Raw genomic sequence first — 19,062 nt, 5'->3', positions numbered from 1 at the left:
TATCACTACACTATTTAATGCTTTACTGCTTTACCTTTTTATCAACATCCATAGTTAACGTATATCACGAATTCTCAACACATATACAAAGACACCCTATACTAATCAAATGTAGTTTTTTACTCTCTTGGTGACAATTGCAAGAGAATCATCAATTGACAGGCACGTATGTATAATTTCATTTATAAATTGCCGGGTAAATCAGATACCTTTATTTCGGGGTCAGAATTATCATTTAATCAGATTATGTGCAATGATAGTGCATCATTTATGTATTCATTTGAATACATCAACTTTTCCCTTCATTTCAATTTTTCTGTTAAAGTATCCAAATTACAACGCTCTACCCTAGTCTGAATAAATTATATGCACTTACCTAATGCGTCACTATTGCAACAGAAAATACAAGTATGTTTGACCCAGAGCTTAAACTGTTGGTGTTGAACAGTATTACCGTGCAAAATGTCCATCACCATGCTCGTACACTTTATTTGACCCAATAAGAGCTTCAAGAATTAATAGAAAACTCAAAACAAGCTGCAGACAACTTGTGCACCAGCATACATAAAAATCAATCGCTTAAAAACAGATAGGATGTAAGAGAAAAATTAATGAAAATAGTCATGGACAGTTTGCACTGTAATACTCATGGATCTCACTAACAGCCAACAGCAAAGACAGCAGTAGGCAAACCATATCCATTCATCCTGTTTTCAGCAACGTAGAGTTGAAACAGAAACTACCATTAAGCGGAGGACCTCTCCATCACAAGAATAAATAACAATGTACAATTTTCTTACTATTATCTTTCAACTGATTGTACTAGAACGTGAAAAGACTATATGGACAATGAAGTCGGTGAGCCATGGCCATCAGCAGTTTGATAGACTTCCCCCTATTAGACTTAGAAATGAATCCCTTCATTGTTGTTCATTATTAGACAATTATTGAAATTGTGAGAAATAATTAATCTTACCTCTTGAGCAGAAGATTCTGCTAGATGTCTCCTTATTGGTCCTATTAGGTTCTGTAGTTGCCTGCCATTCCTTCGTAACCATCTATCCTCATCAGTTTTGTGGTCTCAATATTTGACTCAGTCACACGTTATATGTGAATGGAAGATAACAGTTTATAAACAATCAGTTACAATTTGTTCGTGATAGTATTTGGTATACATATATTTCCCATTTTTCCATCTTAAACCTTTTAGAACAATTTCAGAATTATATTGCTAGTTATCAATATCACAAAAGTATTCAAACCAAATTTAGGCACGTATCATTATCTTAGTTTTGTGGTGTTATATACTGAAATTATGCTAGCCAAGATTACTAGAATCCTAATAGATGTCTATTACTAAAGATGGGAAAGTTACTATTGTTTAAATAGCTGGTTGATGAAATGTGAAGTTTTATTAAAAGTATCTTTTTGTGTATGAATAGTGGCTGTAAATACATTCAATAAATTTCAGTAATCACAACTGTAACATTATTTTGTTTTAGTCTTAGTTCCAAGTTCATGCCTAAAAAATAAAATTGCAAAAAATTTGAATATTTAAATTTAATATACTTATCAATTGTAATGGAGATTTTAGAGACAAGGGAATATCTATAATTGGAAACTTCAGAACTGTCAAACATTTTACATACAATTTATTTTGCTAGGAAAACAAATTCATCTGATTCAACACGATTCTAACTTTAAAATTTAATAAAGAAACATCATTGTGTTTGTACATACCTTTTGCTAATTGTTAACTTGCTTCAGGAAACACTTACCTGTTTCATCTTTTATTTCTAAATAATTTTATTCAGTCTGAAGTCAGTAAGAGTCACATTTGTCAAAAAGTGTTACTGTCCCAGGGGCGTGCCGAGAAAATAGATTTGGAACTTCATCCCCCTCCCTCCCGAATATCTTCAAAAAAATAGTACTTATAAGGTAAAAAAAATACAAGTTAACTTTCACTTGCACTTCATTTACACAGCTAATTGTTCATGAAAGTTATATTTCTCGGGCACGCCCCTCTACTGTCTCTTCAGTCCTTTTTTCTGATATATTAAACAATTCTAATCTTATTTAATCTATATTACACGTATTTACAACTAATGTTTACATTTTATACTGACTAACAAAATTCTACTTCAAATTAAGAAGTAGATACGAATTGATTTTCTTCATCCTGTTTACATGCACTGTTTACTTCTCACACACTTAAAACAATCTATTCTACATTTATTAGACTTTTTTTCTAAAATTGAAATATATATAGAATGTAACAAGTTTGAAGATTGTAGGAAAAATACAAAATTGTTTTTGGGATAAACTTATTGTACGAAAGCGAACAGAAAAAGATATTGGTAAGCCTGACCTTGTTGTGTTCTTGTATAATGTATAATATACCATTACAATGTATAATACATGTGGGAAATTACAGATATTAAATACAAGGATACAACTAAAGGTCTAGTTTCTAAATGACCTAATAGAGGAAAGAAGAAATTAACGTAAAATACATTTTAATAATTAGTTTGAGACTCACATTTTCCTGAGAATACATATAATGGAATATAGCATTTTTTTATATTTCCCAATGAAACTAAAACTTCAATATTATGTTTCTTGAAATATCAATGATTTCTTTTCTGACACTTCTTCTATTAATATTAATTAATTAATAATAATAATGATATCAATGTAATTTTAAGAATAGTTACAATCAAATTCATTCACTACATCGAAAAAACAAATTCGTGTTTAACAGGCGATGCATAATTTAACATTGAATAGGATGAAACGATATGTATTGACATTATTCTCAACGCTAAGAATTTCACATCTAGGAAAAATTCAAACTGAGTTTTCTACAAAAAATTACATATTATTCCGCTCTTATTATTAGATTAATTTTCATTTTTCAGTATGTCATTGCAATAACGCTCCAAATATAACTGCTTACCCTTAAAGAAATTTAACAAGTGGAAAAAACAAAGAAAATCATTAAAGTTTTCAAAGACTTACTACAGACGTATATTTACTGGGAGACTACATAAATTGTCAAGATATTTGTTGAAATAATACAGAAATACAATTCACAGGATAGATATACAAGAATGCATTATTTGAAAAAATATTTTATTGATAACATAATAAATTACACAATAAATTATTCAAACAATAAATATAAACATGAAAACAGTATTATGTACAAAATGTCACATTTAAAATTAAAGTAATATAGATATTATAAAGTATTCAATGATTTATATTAATCGAAAATAATTCATAATAATATTTGCAATATCGTTTTTACGTCTCCTGCTTTCATTGCAATATTTTGAATTGTAGGAGATGAGAACTTAATTAACAACAGTAGATAGCTACTTATTGTCTCCACTTTCTCAGTCTATATTAATATATATTAATGCACTATTACACCCTTTGAAATTTCCCTACAACAAGTTCAGCAAACAAACTCGTTTGTTCGGTAGGAAATGTTAATATTCCACCTTGAGAATAGAAAATAGGAAGAAATATGTTAATTTTTTTTAATGAAATTAACAATTATTTGCTACTTTCATGTAAATACCAATGTTACTAGTGGTTTTAAAATAGACAAAATTTTGACACTCTTACTAATTGTAATATTTATATGATCTTAATGACTGTCCAAACATGCATTTGAATTCTAAGAGGTATGTGTAATTACATATTTCTGCTGGAAATTTCAAAATAATCTGAGAAAAAGAAATGTAGAGTAATTCTACTTATTCCTTTAAAAGGAAACGAAGGAAATATAATTCCCAAAACCATATCAAGAGTACAACCCAGAGTATAGTTGTGTAAGAAATATTTTTCCAAAGGCATAGTCAAAATGGCCCAGTACATTTTGAAATGAACTACAACATAGATTTACTGAATATTACTACTCCATGTCGTACTTGTGTAATTTTTTTAATGTTTGAAAACTTAAATCAATAACCAAGTAATCATATTAAAAAAAATACATTTATTTCTTAACAACCATGTCATTCTATAATACATTACATCAATTATATTTTTGATTTATATGCCCTTTAAATCCCATACTTGTGAAAATACTACTAGATTAATTTAGTAATTTCTTCATCCATTTCGAAATTCCCACATAACTACTATCCAGAATTTCTTATAGTTACTATGTAGTTCATTTCTCACCTTGACCATTCTGAAAATTCCTTAAACTAAGATATGTCATGTTTACTTATATTTTACATGTTGCAAACATCATTAACACACTTTGAAAATTGTGTAAGTTTCTAAAGACATACACAGATTCATCTATTAGTAATTAGGTTTGTAGGAAAACTGCCACATTTCTCTGTCATATAATTACATGTGTACATGCGATTCAACAGTAGACATATGCATATTCGTGGCTCTAGCTAGATAATACATATTGCAATATATATATATATATATATATATATATATATATATATATATATTGCAGGAGTAATTTTATCGTTTTTTTTTCAGTTTAGGAAACCGAAACAAATTCCGATTCTACGGAGTTTAGAATTATTGTTGATTTTCCGGTTAGTTTAAAATCAGAAAATAGTTTGTCTTAATTTAAAATTTAAAAATTTAAATTTAAAACTGCCAAAAAATCTATTGTATTTAATTCATTTCAAATTTTACTTTTGAGTTATATTTGAATGCATTTCAGTACAGGAAGTGCGTTTAAAAAGTATGTACATCCTTAAAAATGATATGATATTTTTTAAATTTAAGTTAGGAGTTTTGTACATTGTGTGTTAATGGCAGCGCGTATTGTTAGTAGTATATATTTATATTTCGAACAAATAACAATAGCATAATAAACGTTTCTGTATAATCTTATTATATTTTATTTGTTTTATTATTAATAGCTAATCCCTTCATTAGCCAAGAGTAGATTAATTTCAATTCACATTTTTCTTTTTTTGCAAAATTCAGTGTGAAGTTTAAAAACTTTGCAGTTGGAGGAAGGCGTATTCCAATAACATCTTTCGAAGCATCAGGAAATGTTTAGTATCCCTTCACTGGCTAAAAATGTTCATACAGAGAGGCGAATATAGTATATAGAAGAGGGAAATTTCCCATCATCTCCTCTACAAATACCACTCTGGCAAAATGTATAATATTTAATGAATATGCTCAGAAACGGAGTTCCCATTACTTTATAATGGGTGGACGATATTATTAAACACTTGATGAAGTGACTATACCATCATACTTCATGTAAGAATTATTTTATATTATTCAAGTGTGACCTGCTTAGCACTGATTAAAACAATTATTTAATGTAGTTTGGAATCTTTAAAAAAATATTTCATATATGTACTATGCGCGGTGTTAAAAAATCACTTCATTACTGTTGAATGTCTCTGTAAGAGAAGAAATATCTAACATGACTTAGAAACTATACACGATATGGGAAAAAAACAAACATTATTCCATTGTAACTTATGAAAGTCAATGTCTCTTGTGAGCAACGGTTTCATTGTTCTGTGTCATTGTATTGTTGTTAGTCACGTTCGTGTTTAAAGTCATTGTTTGTTCGATTGGGTTTGTGGTGTTTGTGATGTCAAGGTGTCGTCCAAAGCGTCTAGCGAGAACCAACTTGTTGATCTCGTTGTATGTCTTCACCATCGGAGGGCTGTTGGGTAGATTGGGCTTGAGTTCGCATCCCGCGTACACTTGGTTGCAGTCACGTCCATCCTGGCCATCCTTGGCTGCCTTCATGTACCGGAAGAACCTCAGGATTTCTGGGTTGTCAGAATACGGCTTCCGAAGTTCGTTCAGTTCCCTGTAAAATATAGTTCAAGCGCCTTTAATTAAACATGACAAGATACATTCTCATGCTTGCATTCACATATGGTCAGGGGCGTCTCCACTGGATGGGTAAGGGTGGGCTCTAGCACACCTTAAAATAGTCTCAGCCCACCCGTCTGTCCACGCAAATAGAATGAATGCATGATATATATTATTTAGATAACGCAAAGTAACAAGCTGCTAAATAATTATAGTATAAAGCACACAAAGCGGCTTTGACATATTGAATAACATAATTGTTTCACTTCAAAATTGAAGAACGTTTCTATATTATCCATCTCAGTTAAAATGATCAAATTAAACTGTTAACACATGTAAAACAATGAGTAAATCTACAAAAATTGGAAAAAATATTTAATAAATTTGCTCAAAATTGTTATTCTAGAATTATTTTTACTATTCCGGTAACTGTGACTAAATGAGTTTTGGCAAATTAAATATTTTTGGAATGTTATCAGTTGAATATAATTATTCCATTATTACGTTTACAAGCTTCGTTTGTCTTGTAAAAGCCTAGAGAAGCTTTTTCTTAACCGACGAAAGCTAATTTGCTTTATTTTTATAATATTCATTTTTTTTTACAAAATACAGCAAATTTATGAGCCGATTTTTTTAACACTAATAAACATTGGATACAAAATATTTGTAATAATTGCATTATAAGTATTAATTTGAGCCATGAACAAGAATGCTCCAGTACAGCACAACGTTCATGAACATCGCTCCACCTGAAAAAATTCTAGAGCCCTGGCCATGACCACCGAACCAGAGCAGACATAAAAATATTTTATCCACCCTTGAGCCATCTCCAAGAAAAATTTCTGGCGACGCCACTGCATATGGTTAATTCCATTGTGACGGGTGTGACATTCAGACAAATTTATATTCATTTTAACATTATTTTCATTGCACCTTCAAATATGCAACTCTATCAATTCATGTAATGTCATTATTCTTGATGAAAGTTCTTTTAATTTCAGAATATTCCTCCCCCACTTCAATTTTCAGCTACAGAAAATACATTTTTTGTAATTGTGACGGATGGGTGTGACACTTCTGAGACTTGACTTTAGTACCTTTCTCAGTTGTTCAGAAAACTATATATGGGTTTATTGAAACAATTTCATTTTATTTTCACAAAGCAAACTTTACTCGACATTTAGTTAAAAAAAATACTACATACATTTTTCAAAAAAATATTTTTGCCTGTGTGATGTAAGATTATGAAACAATGCAAAGGCTATGAAAATTATCATAAATAGATTCTTCAAACTAAGATTTGTTTCAGAAATGAAGTAGAATACTTCAGAGCTTAAGATATAGAAACAATAAATGAAACAATTAGATCGAAATTAGAATTAATTTATTTCTCTTTTGATATAATATCGTATCATAATGAAACTAAATTAAGTGGAAACACCACACATAAAATTCCACTTGTACTATAAAAAGGTTTGACACAACGTGTTATTTAAAAGCTATGAAACGAATGTTTATATTAATAATTACAAATTCTACATAGTTTTCCCTTTAATTTCATATCTGGTTTCAATAAGAATAAATTAACCTTGTTTGCCCACTTTCACATGGAATGGCTCATATACATACATACGTACATACATAATTGTGGTGTTGACAATTCACCGTGTGAAGGGGCGATTTCACTGACATCTCAAATCATCAGATAATAATTTAATATGTACATGAACCTCACCTCACGCGCCCACCACTTTTCATAACACCTAACGAACGGCCATGAAATTAGGCGGGTGGCAGAAGATCGCGCTGTTGCCACGTCAGAGCACAACCCTGTGTGTTCGGAGGTTTATCTCGTTGTAGAGTTGTGGAATTCGTCTTTGTAATCCGTGTGTTACAAAGTGACAGTATTTGCTCGAAAGGTCAGGGATGACACAAAAGTGCCCGGAAAGAAGTCGGTCTGACGCACAAACTAGGCAACGCAGCCCGGTTGACGTTGCCACACAGTGAGCCGGAACCAGCGACTTTTGTCCCGCTCTCGCTATGCTTTTCCCATATTTGGCACCAGCGCAATTATGCCCAGCCACATATTTTCATGGTCATGAGTTTAGGAAGCTTTCAGACGAGTCGAAGAACCATTTCAACAAAACAGAGATGTACGTCAAGGAGATACATTGTCAGCTATCATATTTGCCATTGCTCTGCAGTAGTTTTGAATCCTTTGAAGAGAAGGATCATATTGTGTACACAACTAAACAGGTTTGTGCCTATGCTGATGACATAGTTCTAATATCACAAAATGTGAATAGCCTAAAATAAATTAGATTCAAGAAGAAAAGAAATGAGACTGAAAATTAATGAAAATAAAACACGACATTTGAAAATGCCAGCAAGAAAAGGAAGAAACCGGATATAACATCTAAAACTTTGAAGGGGTTAAACGTTAATAAAAAAATAATAATAATAGAATTAGTGAAGAGATGCAAAAAAGAATGGTAGGAAATCAAGCGCTATTAAAATCGGAACTAATACGCGTATCAAGATCAACAAAAATTAAAATATATCAAATAACAATAAAACCAGTGGTAGTGCATGACTGAGAAAGTTGATATGTTAATACCGAAGATGCCAAGAAACTACGTGTGTTCGAAAGACAAATAGTACGAAGAATTTATGGACCTACCAAAGAGGGAAATGCCTGGAGAATACGCAATAATATGGATCAGACAATATATTAGAAATGGAAGATATAGTGAGATTTGTAAAATCAAATCGATTAAGATGGATTGGACATATTGAGAGATTGCAAGAAGGGAGGATACCAAGAGCTTATTCACCGGAAAGCAGAAGAAACAGAGGAAGACCACGAAATCCCTGGCTAGATGAAGTGGAGAGCGCTTTGAAAAACCTAGAAGTTAGGAATTGGAGAAATGCTGCAAAGGATAGAGAAGAATGGAGAACTGTAATTGGGGAGGCCATGGTTCGTCCAGAACTGTAGGGCCGGATAAGTAAGCAAGGAAGCTTTCAGATCGAAGCGACACAAGAAATTGCCATTGAAAATTTGCTATTAAAATCCACTTATCGCCGTAATGTTAGGCAACACACAAAACACCTTGCAGGGAAGCGAGTATTTCAGAATCTAGGTGTCCCTTGTACATTGCCGGTGACTGTACACATATATTATGTCAGTATTATCTAATAATGTTGAGTTAAGGTAAAGAAAGCAGTTAAAAAAATCCAATTATGAAAGCTCTTTGCAATCAAAATATAATTTGGTCTGAATGTGAGCCCGTCATTGGTTAAATGTGAAATTTTTACCATGGCAGTTACGGGTTCTGCAATCTTCATTTCCCTCACTGACTCGTGTCTGTTTAATATAACTACGAAATTGCTAATTTATCTTGTCAAAATGTGTCCGCGTTCATTTTTTTAATGCTTTATCTATATTTACATGCCATATGTTTGATTGTACTTACATGTCTATTTAGAATATTATTGGATGGGGGAAAAGCTTGTCAAGTATGTATAAAAAACATTAAAATTTTATTTATACAAACTTTGTACTGATACCTCTCTGTAGTTTAGGCAAGTAATTAGCACTCCAATTGTAACTTTTACCAACTTTCTAAGCACTGTTAATTCTTTTATATTTTTACGAGATCTGCACAATCTTGAACTAATTTCAAAAGAAAAAATCACATTTCAGAACTAAGACTTCTCGTGGAAAAGGGTGTGTTTAAACATCGCCATCTTCAGGAAAAAGTTGTGTTAGTATGAATACTGTGACAATTTCAAAAACTATTTTCTATCGTTGAATCTTAATCTTAAGACTGTAAGAATACAATATCCTGTGACAATACCCTGATGTTAAAATAAATTTTTGTTTCGATTCATTTAAAAAATATAGAAGTTCATAAAAAAATTATTTCAACACTTGCAAGTTATGAATTATTCAGGTGTTATTTATTTTAATGAAACAAAACAATTTTATGACCATAAGAATAACGGTCAAATAATATATTTAAATTAATTACCGAAATTGTAGCATATATAATGCTGATATAACTTTAATTAAAATACAAATATTTTTATGTTTCAGTATCTACACCACAAAATAATTTCAGGGTGATAACATAGTTTAACAGTTTTACTAAAACTTGCATTGTTTAGTACAATTACGAGGGGCGTACTATAATGATTTACACTTTATTATTTTTAGGTCCCATTGTCCACCATTCGAGAAGTGAGGACTGGCCTATGAAGCTACGAGTCTAGTCTACCGATTGCAGGCAGCAGTGCCCAGAAAGGAATCCCGGTGTTCACACAGCAGCACGTTCCGTACATCATTGTCAGCGGACTATTGGACAACATGGAAAGCGACTATAATGGACAAGTTGGTTTGGTGATTGTGCAGGGATTGTGCAGGGATTGTGCAGGGTGTTTCTGGACAAGCCCGTGGTCACCTCCATTTCAGAAAACGTGATGTACCTGTTCTCAAGAGTGACTTGCTCAACCCGTGTAATGTTTGTTGGTCTTGTCACAGTTGGTCCTTTTTCTGTTGACGTGCGTCCTGTTTTCCAGCCTTCCACTCAATTGTAAACGGTTTTCCGTGAAGGCGCATGTTCACTACACACTGCCACCAATCGTCTGTAAATCTGCTGTGCTCACACCATCTCTCCATAGAAACCAACTTGTCCAACGCTGACCATTATAATCGCTTTCCATGTTGTCCAATAGTCCGCTGACAATGATATATAAAACGTGCTGCTGTGTGAACACCGGGAATCCTTTTTGGGCACTGCTGCCTGCAATCGGTAGACTAGACTCGTAGCTTCATATGCCAGTCCTCACTTCTCGAATGGTGGACAATGCGAACTAAAAAATAATAAAGTGTAAATCATTATAGTACGACCCTCGTATATTTCCAGTGCATATTTAATTTATGGAATAATTTCATGAAGATGTTTACCCGGAGCACTGGCGTACACAGGATTCTTTTTCGAGAAGGGCTGGAATTGTAAAGGTGAATAGTACATAGCAGCTTTCTAGGGGGGGGGGGGGGGGGAGGAGGGCTGCATACGCAATAAGATATTTCGCATTTTTAGAACTTTCAACTCTCAAAAATGGCAATTGGGAGTCATTTTAAGGAGGGTGTGCTTTTATTGAAAATGTTGATTTTCTCAAAATTTTGGAGGAGCTCTAGCTTCATCAGACCTCTGTGTACGTCAGTGACTCGGAGTTCCCTGGGAGATCCAGGAGAATTGTAAACCTTACACCACTGCTCCATGTTGTTATGTACTATTGTTAATAAATACCGAAACCAATTCCACTATGTATTTAGAATAGAGAAAGCACAAATTGAATGCGAGAATAGAACCACAACAACCAGCGCTTCTGTCCAGTGGCGGTTGGGTTCCATAACGGGTGGGGGGCAAGGGGACAAAACTGGCGGGGGTCAAGGACAGTTTACTTGCCCTTGGTAGATAAGGTTTAGCATAGTGCGAGGGTAAAAGTGGCATAAAGTTAGGAGCAACTGCCCCCCCCCCCTCCTAATTGCCGCCACTGCTTCTGTCACTGAAGTAATAATCAGGGCCGCCAACATCATGTACATATTTGGAGGAAGAGTGTAAGATTGACAAAAGAAATATGTATAATGTATATTCTTCTTGAGGAATTTTGGTGTAGAAAGTGCCTCGCCCCCTAAAGTCGGCGCCTATGGTAATAATTCCGTGGCGTAGCGTTTCGTCCGAGTTGCGTTTGGTCCGAATTCCAGGAACAGGCAGGCAGCTTACGGTTACCTGACCGAGTAGCGTTTCGTCCGAGGGCTACCATCTTAATAGTGTTTAATGAAGCTTTAAAACCTGTTGTTCATTTATTAGGTTTACAGCGCGATAAGGTCCATTGTTAGCACCAGCCAGGACTATGTGCCTTCTTTAATTGTCACATCTATGAAAATAGAGATATGTAGCCTCACACTCGGCATGCACGTCTGGGGGTCATAAGTTACCCACGGACGCCATGAACCCACACGGATGGATATTTTAAGTTATTTTGAGAATGTTTAAAATGCCTAACAGCTCCATGGAATTACAGCACACGGCCTTAAATTTAATAATTGGCTTTGTCATTTATAATGTGTTATTTTTTTAAATTTTATTTATTTATTATTATTTTTCGGCGAAAATTTAAAATCGCCATATCTCCATTCCTAATTGAACTAGGAGGATGGTTGATAGCTCGTTGGACTCGGGATGAAGTCCTCTTTCCGATTCTACAATACAAAATGGGGGTTTCCATTTAAAATTTCGCAGTTGTCAAGTGTGATATCATTGAATAGCTTTCTTTCACTTATTAAAAACGTATTTTTTCGTTTTCCGATTCGATGTGTATTTCTCACGATATGTGATCGTTCCGGGACTTTTGGACTACCCGGTATATACTTCAATTTTAGCAGCTGTTGCTTTGTCAGTTAGTAGATATAAATACAGATAACATCGTAATAATAAATTATAATCTCAATGTATTTTAATCCATTTGGATAAAGAAAGAGACATATCTTAAAACATTGTCTATGTCTCCTGACTGCTCCATTGCTTCAGTGATTCTTAAAATTATGTTGTCCATCGAGACATATTTCTAATTCCTTTTCACCCCTTCTAAATTCAGTTCCATTGTTACAATCTTAGCATCTGAATGTTCTGCTTCTTTCTTCTAGTACATAATCAAATCTTTACCCACGACTGAGTTCAATCGGTTAGTTAAGGTGTGACTCGTCATCAGCCAGGCGCGGACGAAACACAACTCATTAAACCGTAGCGGACGAACTGTTGCATTTTTCTACAATTTCGCTTTCGGACGAACTGCAACACGAAATCAATAATTCAGACAGAAGTATAAGCTTACTGGCATACATTTATATCTATTCGAGACTATCGTGTCATTCTATAGAATGAAGGGATCTGAACCAGTTAACTGATGGGGTGATGTAAACTACTCATCATTCATCCTCTTGATGAGACCACTCGTCATTGACATGACGAGTTATTGCTTGGCATGCGAAAGGTACAAATTACACAAAAGGAATTAAACTACTGAAAAGACAATGGCAACTCGTTGGATTTTGTGAACCGTTGAACCTGTATCATGGCTGGGTGTAGGATAATTACCTGTCTAACTGAAGTCTCTGAGCTGGATGAAAATAGCGAAGTCCTCTGTAAGCTTCTAACTTGTTGACCAAAGCGTGCTTCCACTATCGACCTCCTGTCTTGCTGACCTCCTCTCTCTACCAACTCAATTCCCAAAGTCCAGTCACTTCCCAGCTTGTCTCACCTCTATATTCCCTGGCCATCGAGCTCTTCCTCGATGCCGAATCGCCGAATCGTGTTTATTATAATTGCTACCATGCAAACCGCTGACACCAAACCCAGAAGTATTACCTGCTTCCTGAATACTCAGGAGGTTTGCATGGCACAACACAATGCATTGTAAACATGCCTAAGAGGCTTGAGACAGCTGAGAAAAACAAGTGAATGCCCTGGTCAACATGAAGCGTTCAGAGAGACTTAATAAAATAAACATACAATCCTAGGGATTGATACGTTCGCCCCCGCGAAGGAAAATTTTCCCCATTGAAAATTTACGCTATGCCGATGAATGATTAGATTAAATGGATGAAGGGACAATCGCAAAGAACGTTGATGCCCAGGTTGGGACTAGTTCACTAAGATGAGTATAGATAGAAATGCATTCTGTACTCGCCTCAGGTTGGAAAACACCACAGAATTTCAAGTTTCCTACAACAAAGTATCCTTTAACAATATACTAATTAATTAAATACTGTTTCCACATATCACATTAATATTTAATACTAAATACTCTAATCTTTGTTTTGGAGGAGAAACCTACTTCAACGTAAGGTTTTGTGTTACTTATGAGTATAAGAGATGGAAGTAATATAGTGTTATAGAGATTTTGAAATTCAGGCGATACATATATAATTGGATTCCAATATTAGAAAGTATTCATTAATTTATATTAATCCAAAATAGTTCAAGATTAAAGAATAAATACTATAATAATCTTTTCATTATCGTTTTTACATCTCCTTCTTTGACATAGCAGTATTTAGAATTTTAGGAGACGAAAACTTAAATTCACACACAAGTAAGCTACTCATTGTTTCCACTTAATTTCTGTAGTTATACCCTTTGAAACTTCCCCAAAACAATGCAGGAAATAACTTGGTTAGTAGCAAATAGAAAATAGGAAGAGAGGTCTCTGGGTACAGCTCTATTGAAGCATGCCCTGTTTCATAAATAAACAATACACTCCATTTTGTCAAATCATTCTGGTATCAAATACCGTGGAGGCAAAACAATATTCAATTATATTCATGCATGCGTAATTTATAGCAACTTAAGGCAAGAACAGAAAAAAGAAAGGTGGATACATGAAGATGCGCATGAATAGATAGCACCTGCCTATCCACAGAATAACAATTGGATTTTGAAAAGTGGAGCATGCACTTGATCGCAGCCGACGGAGCAGGATATGGTACTAATGGGCGTTCTATGGCACTCCTCGCATGACACATGTTGGAAACAGGAAGCCTGTGCCACTTAACTTCTTGTTTGGCAGGAGTTCAGACGTCACACACGTGAGGTTCATTCTTAAGAGTTCCCCCTTGCAATGACCTATTGACCGTCTAGCGCAAACATTTGCTCAGCCGATGTGTTGACTGACAATGCAGGCGACAACGACCGCTGAAGGTTATGTCCCTTGGCAAGATTTGCTCGTCCCTATGCCGCGAGGTATAGTGAGATACGGTGCTCAGAACTAGGAACGGGGGTAATGACATTAACGAAGAATGTTTAAGAGATAAACAAGGAAGCACAAAAGCAAGGTTCAGTATAAGCGAGAAGGATACATGTAAGGTGGAAGAGCAGATATAGAGAGTATGAAAGTGAAGTAAAATGAGGGAAGATAAACAGAGATGCCAAGAAAAGTAGTGAAAGGAGGATAAGGCGGAAGAGAGATGTAAAGAGATAAGAGAAAGGGAAAGAAAGATTTGAAGAAAACGTGACAATGCAAAAAGAGAGAGAAATGGTTAAAGATATAGAGAGGGAGAGTGTAAAATGTAAACTTATAAGAAGACAGCAAGAAAGAAAGAATGGTATAAGGCAAAATAGTAAAATATAGGAATATAAAGAACAGAGGCAGAGAGGGGATGGGAGAGCAAGCAAGAAAGAAAGATAAAAGAAGGGAGAAAATAAGAAGAAGTTGTGAAGAGAAGGAAAGAGAAAGGTTTAGGGATAAAGAAGGAAAGAAAGAGGAAGATAGAGAAGGAGAAGATGAGATAAAGGAGATAGAAAAAGAAGCAGTGAGGAACAGTAGAGATACAAAGTAAAGAGGAGAGATAAAGAAGTAAAAGAAAGGAGATAAGAAACGAAATAAAACAAAAGAAAGGAGAATAAATAAAAAAGAAGACAAATATAAAGTGAAGAAAAGAAGAGATAAAAGTTAAGAAATAGAAAAAGAACGGGAAATGAAAGTAGGAGCAATGAGAAAGAAGCGAGATTTAAGGTGAATAGAAGGAGAGATAAAGAAGGACAGAACGAGGAAGAAAGAGAACAAGAAATGAAATAAAAGTAGAAGCAATGAAAAAGAAGACTTATGAGGGTTAGAAAGAGAGGGAAAGACACACATAAACCATTTTAGAGGAAGAAAACAAGAGGAAAGGAGAGCTATAAGAAGTTGAGATATGGGACAGAGACAGATGGAAAAGAGATAGGTATAAGGAGAAATATCAAGAGAAAAAATACGACAGAAAAGAAAGGAAGAGAGAGTTAACCTCATGTCTATCACTGAGGCATGACTCCATGAATATTATGTTGCTTTCTTCTCTTTACGACGTACTATTTTCTTTCTCTTCGGTTTGGAACATCCTCATTATTTATGCTTGTTGCAATAACATGAACAATTTTGTCGGCAAAGAGATTTTGTTGCAAGGTTTGTGTTCGAATGTCATTTTAACTATTTGTTATGGTAGTCACTGGAAACTCATTTCAAGGTTAAACTTTAGGAACACGGATAAAGGGCTCAAAAGTTTCCATTTTTAAGATTTTACTAACACACATGCTCGCCGAGACCGTGAGAGTCCAGGAGCGTATACTCTAGGCTAGCAAGGCTATCTGCAAAGCCTGAAGTCTACAGAATAAAATTCAGGAGAAAAACGATCAGAAATTGTAAACGTTATTATTGATATCAGTGAGATGATGATGCTGATTCTGGAGTTGGCAACCTGATTTCTTATGAGTTGGCAACCTGATTTCTTAGGAGTTGGTAAATTTATTTCTATTCATAGCCTAGGACCACGTGACGTAGTGAGATAGCCCATATCTTGGACTCAGTATACGCAACTGTCAGAGTCTAGTGAAAATATAGACGAGAAAAAGTTACTCAAACCGAATATGCAACCTCTTCAGACATAGGCACTGATATATCTACCTGATTATTTATAGATAGGTCATTTTGCTTATGATCACTAGTGGCAATTGTCATCCTGTGGTGCGTGTTGCATATATATTCAGGATAGTTTTCGAGGGCTCGTAGCGTCGAAACGAGGCGTTGTACAGAAAATCTTTATTAAGAAAAGTATTGGAAATAAGTTACTGCCGGTATGCTCGTATACACAGACCTGTCTTTTGATACAACCCTTTCTTTCAGTACTTATGTTTTTAGCACTTTGAAGTTCAACTTCAGTTGTATCGCGTTTGTTGGACGGTGTTCGTTTTAGCCACAAATCTAAACTAATTTTTCACTTGTGACTTTCACTTGTCACTTGCACGCGAAATGAACATGTCGCACAATTCAGCCCGTGATACCAACTGGACGAGAAACAAACATTTATACAGTACAATAACAACTTAAACTTTTGTTTGTTTGTTTTTACACTTCAATCCACAACCACAAGAATTGAGATTAGAACTGAAACTTCTCGTGGGCAGTTACGATCAGTAAACGGATAATCCATGTGACGACATTTTTGCGTATAACATTTTAAATAATTCTGATGAATCAAACCAAATAATTGTTAAAGGGACAAACAGTTAATGGCCCTATGAAAAGAGCAAAGTTTACATTATCAACACTTATTCCATTTACTATGATGCAGACGCCATAGGCGTAGCTATGGGGTGTGCCTAGGCACACCCTAATAGGCTGCTTTATCAAAGAGAATTAAAGACAGATATTTCAATAAGAGAGAAAATAAGCGGCAGTTTGTAATTGATTGATTGATTGATTTAGTTTATTTTACTTCGCGTTTTGTGCCTCTTGGCTAATTTGCGAAGATGGGGATGAGTGATGAAATGATGAAAGTGATGAATGGACATTCACAAACAACCAAGCCCGACCAGGATTCGAACCCGGGACCCTTAGCGTCGCAGCGCGATGTGCTAACCACTCGGCCACAGGGTCGGGCGGCAGTTTGTAAGAAGTTAAAAATGTCATTACTTGGTACAAGAGTGTGCATTATCGCTGATGAAACGAGTGTGTGTAGTTTTTCGATTTTTTGATGTCATTGGAGAAAGAAAGAAGATATTTACTGCATTCTACTCTGTACTACAGCGCTTTTCTTCTATACCTGTCACAAGCTGCACGTGTGAGAGAGCTTTCTCCAAGCTCGCCCAAGTTAAAACTAAATTAAGAGCAACTCAGAAGCAGGATAGATTGGAAGCCCTGCTCTTGCTATTTGTGGAACAGGAAAAAGCTTAGTCTCTTGATGTAAATGAAGTTATTGATGAGTATAAGAACATTGTACCTTTTGACAGACGTCTCTTGTTATAGATGACGTGTATTTTGATGTATTTGTTTGTAACATTTATGAACATTTTGTGTGTGTGTAATTTCTATGCAATTTGATTATTTTCTACTACATATATTCAGAAATTTTCAACACTGTCATTTAGTGAATTTATTTTCCTTTACAAACATCAGTGCAGTTAAAGAGCCAAGTGATTGTGTTGCAAAATATGCTATTAAAAAGGTACAAGACCTCATCTTTTTCTTTGTGCACACCCAAATATAAAGTTCTAGCTACGCCTATGGCAGACGCTATTGTTGCGTTTCTCATGCCGTATGATCGGCCGTGAACGGTGTGGTGGGGGAAGAGTACAGAGTACCATACGGTACAACTCAAAAGTGCAACAAAGAGAGAGAGAGAGAGAGAGAGATGAGCGAGTACATTGTTGGCCATTGCATAGCTACTTGTGCAATCAGCTCCAATAAAAAGGTGCCAATTTTAAAAATTTTCTGCTGGTATGCTATTTGGCATGTTAATTTACTATGCCATACCGACTCAATTCGATCACTGGTCAATGGCCTCTGTACGTTGGGAAACTTTGGGCGATGACACGCTATATTTATTGATTGTACAATATATTTCGAGACTGGAGACGAGAACGAGATGGTTGCTTATAAATCGAGACGAGAAGACACCGAGAACAACACAAGCGTTTGCTACTCGAGATGATAGCAAAAGTATCGTATCGTTTCTTTACCGTACGATTTGGCGCACACAGGAGATGTAATATGTAGATATTTTAGCAGAAATTTAATCGAAAAATAAAGACTCGGCCAGGACCCGAACCCGGGTCTCTAACAGACCGGTATCTTAGTTGGTAGACCAATGGCACAGTATGCCAAAGACCCAGGTTCGAGTCCTGGCCGAACTTGCATTTCTCGCTGGAATTCCTACAAAGCCTCGTCTCGTTACAATGAACATATCTTCAGAATTGAACCAATTGTAATTTAGTACAGTGCTTAAAAACAATTTTATATTGTTTTATTATTGTTGTTAAAATTGAAGTGAATATTTGTAAGTGTCGAACGTTCAACATATAGTGTGCAAACGCACCCTCCCACACCAATGGTAATGCCTATGAGTCCCAACATGATTGTTCCTTTGTGTGTGTGTGTGTGTATGATTCTTTAATGATTTAATCTATTTATCACTAATCTCCTTCGTTGCGATTAAACATAGAGACAAAACTACGTAACATAGCTTTATAAATGCCACTTTCTTCTGGATTGAAACCACACCAAATGTTCGTCAGCTTAAGATATGTCTATTATGACTGGTTGCACTGGTGTCACACTTGTCATGTTGTTAGTGCAAATGCGAATACTGTGTTAGGTCAAAGTTAATGCACGTGTAATATGTGTACAAAAACA

The 19,062-nt window shown here is 34.9% G+C and overlaps 1 protein-coding gene across 3 annotated transcripts in view; it reads right to left on the bottom strand.

Moving 5' to 3' along the window:
- Nucleotides 1–4,813: 4,813 nt before the first annotated feature.
- The window catches only part of Osi24 (Protein), a 184,395-nt gene continuing 170,146 nt past the window's right edge, over nucleotides 4,814–19,062 (bottom strand). For all 3 annotated transcript variants that reach the window (XM_083141316.1, XM_083141314.1, XM_083141315.1), the window contains one exon: nucleotides 4,814–5,827. In XM_083141316.1, coding sequence (XP_082997442.1) covers nucleotides 5,494–5,827 — 334 coding nt within the window. In that variant the 3' untranslated portion in view covers nucleotides 4,814–5,493. The remainder of the gene's footprint in view (nucleotides 5,828–19,062) is intronic.

This window comes from Lepisma saccharinum, chromosome 19, assembly GCF_977018435.1.
Source record: "Lepisma saccharinum chromosome 19, izLepSacc3.1, whole genome shotgun sequence".
NCBI classification, from domain to species: domain Eukaryota; kingdom Metazoa; phylum Arthropoda; class Insecta; order Zygentoma; family Lepismatidae; genus Lepisma; species Lepisma saccharinum.
Note: the sequence above shows the minus strand (reverse complement) of the source record. Positions and strands in the feature narration are given on the sequence as shown.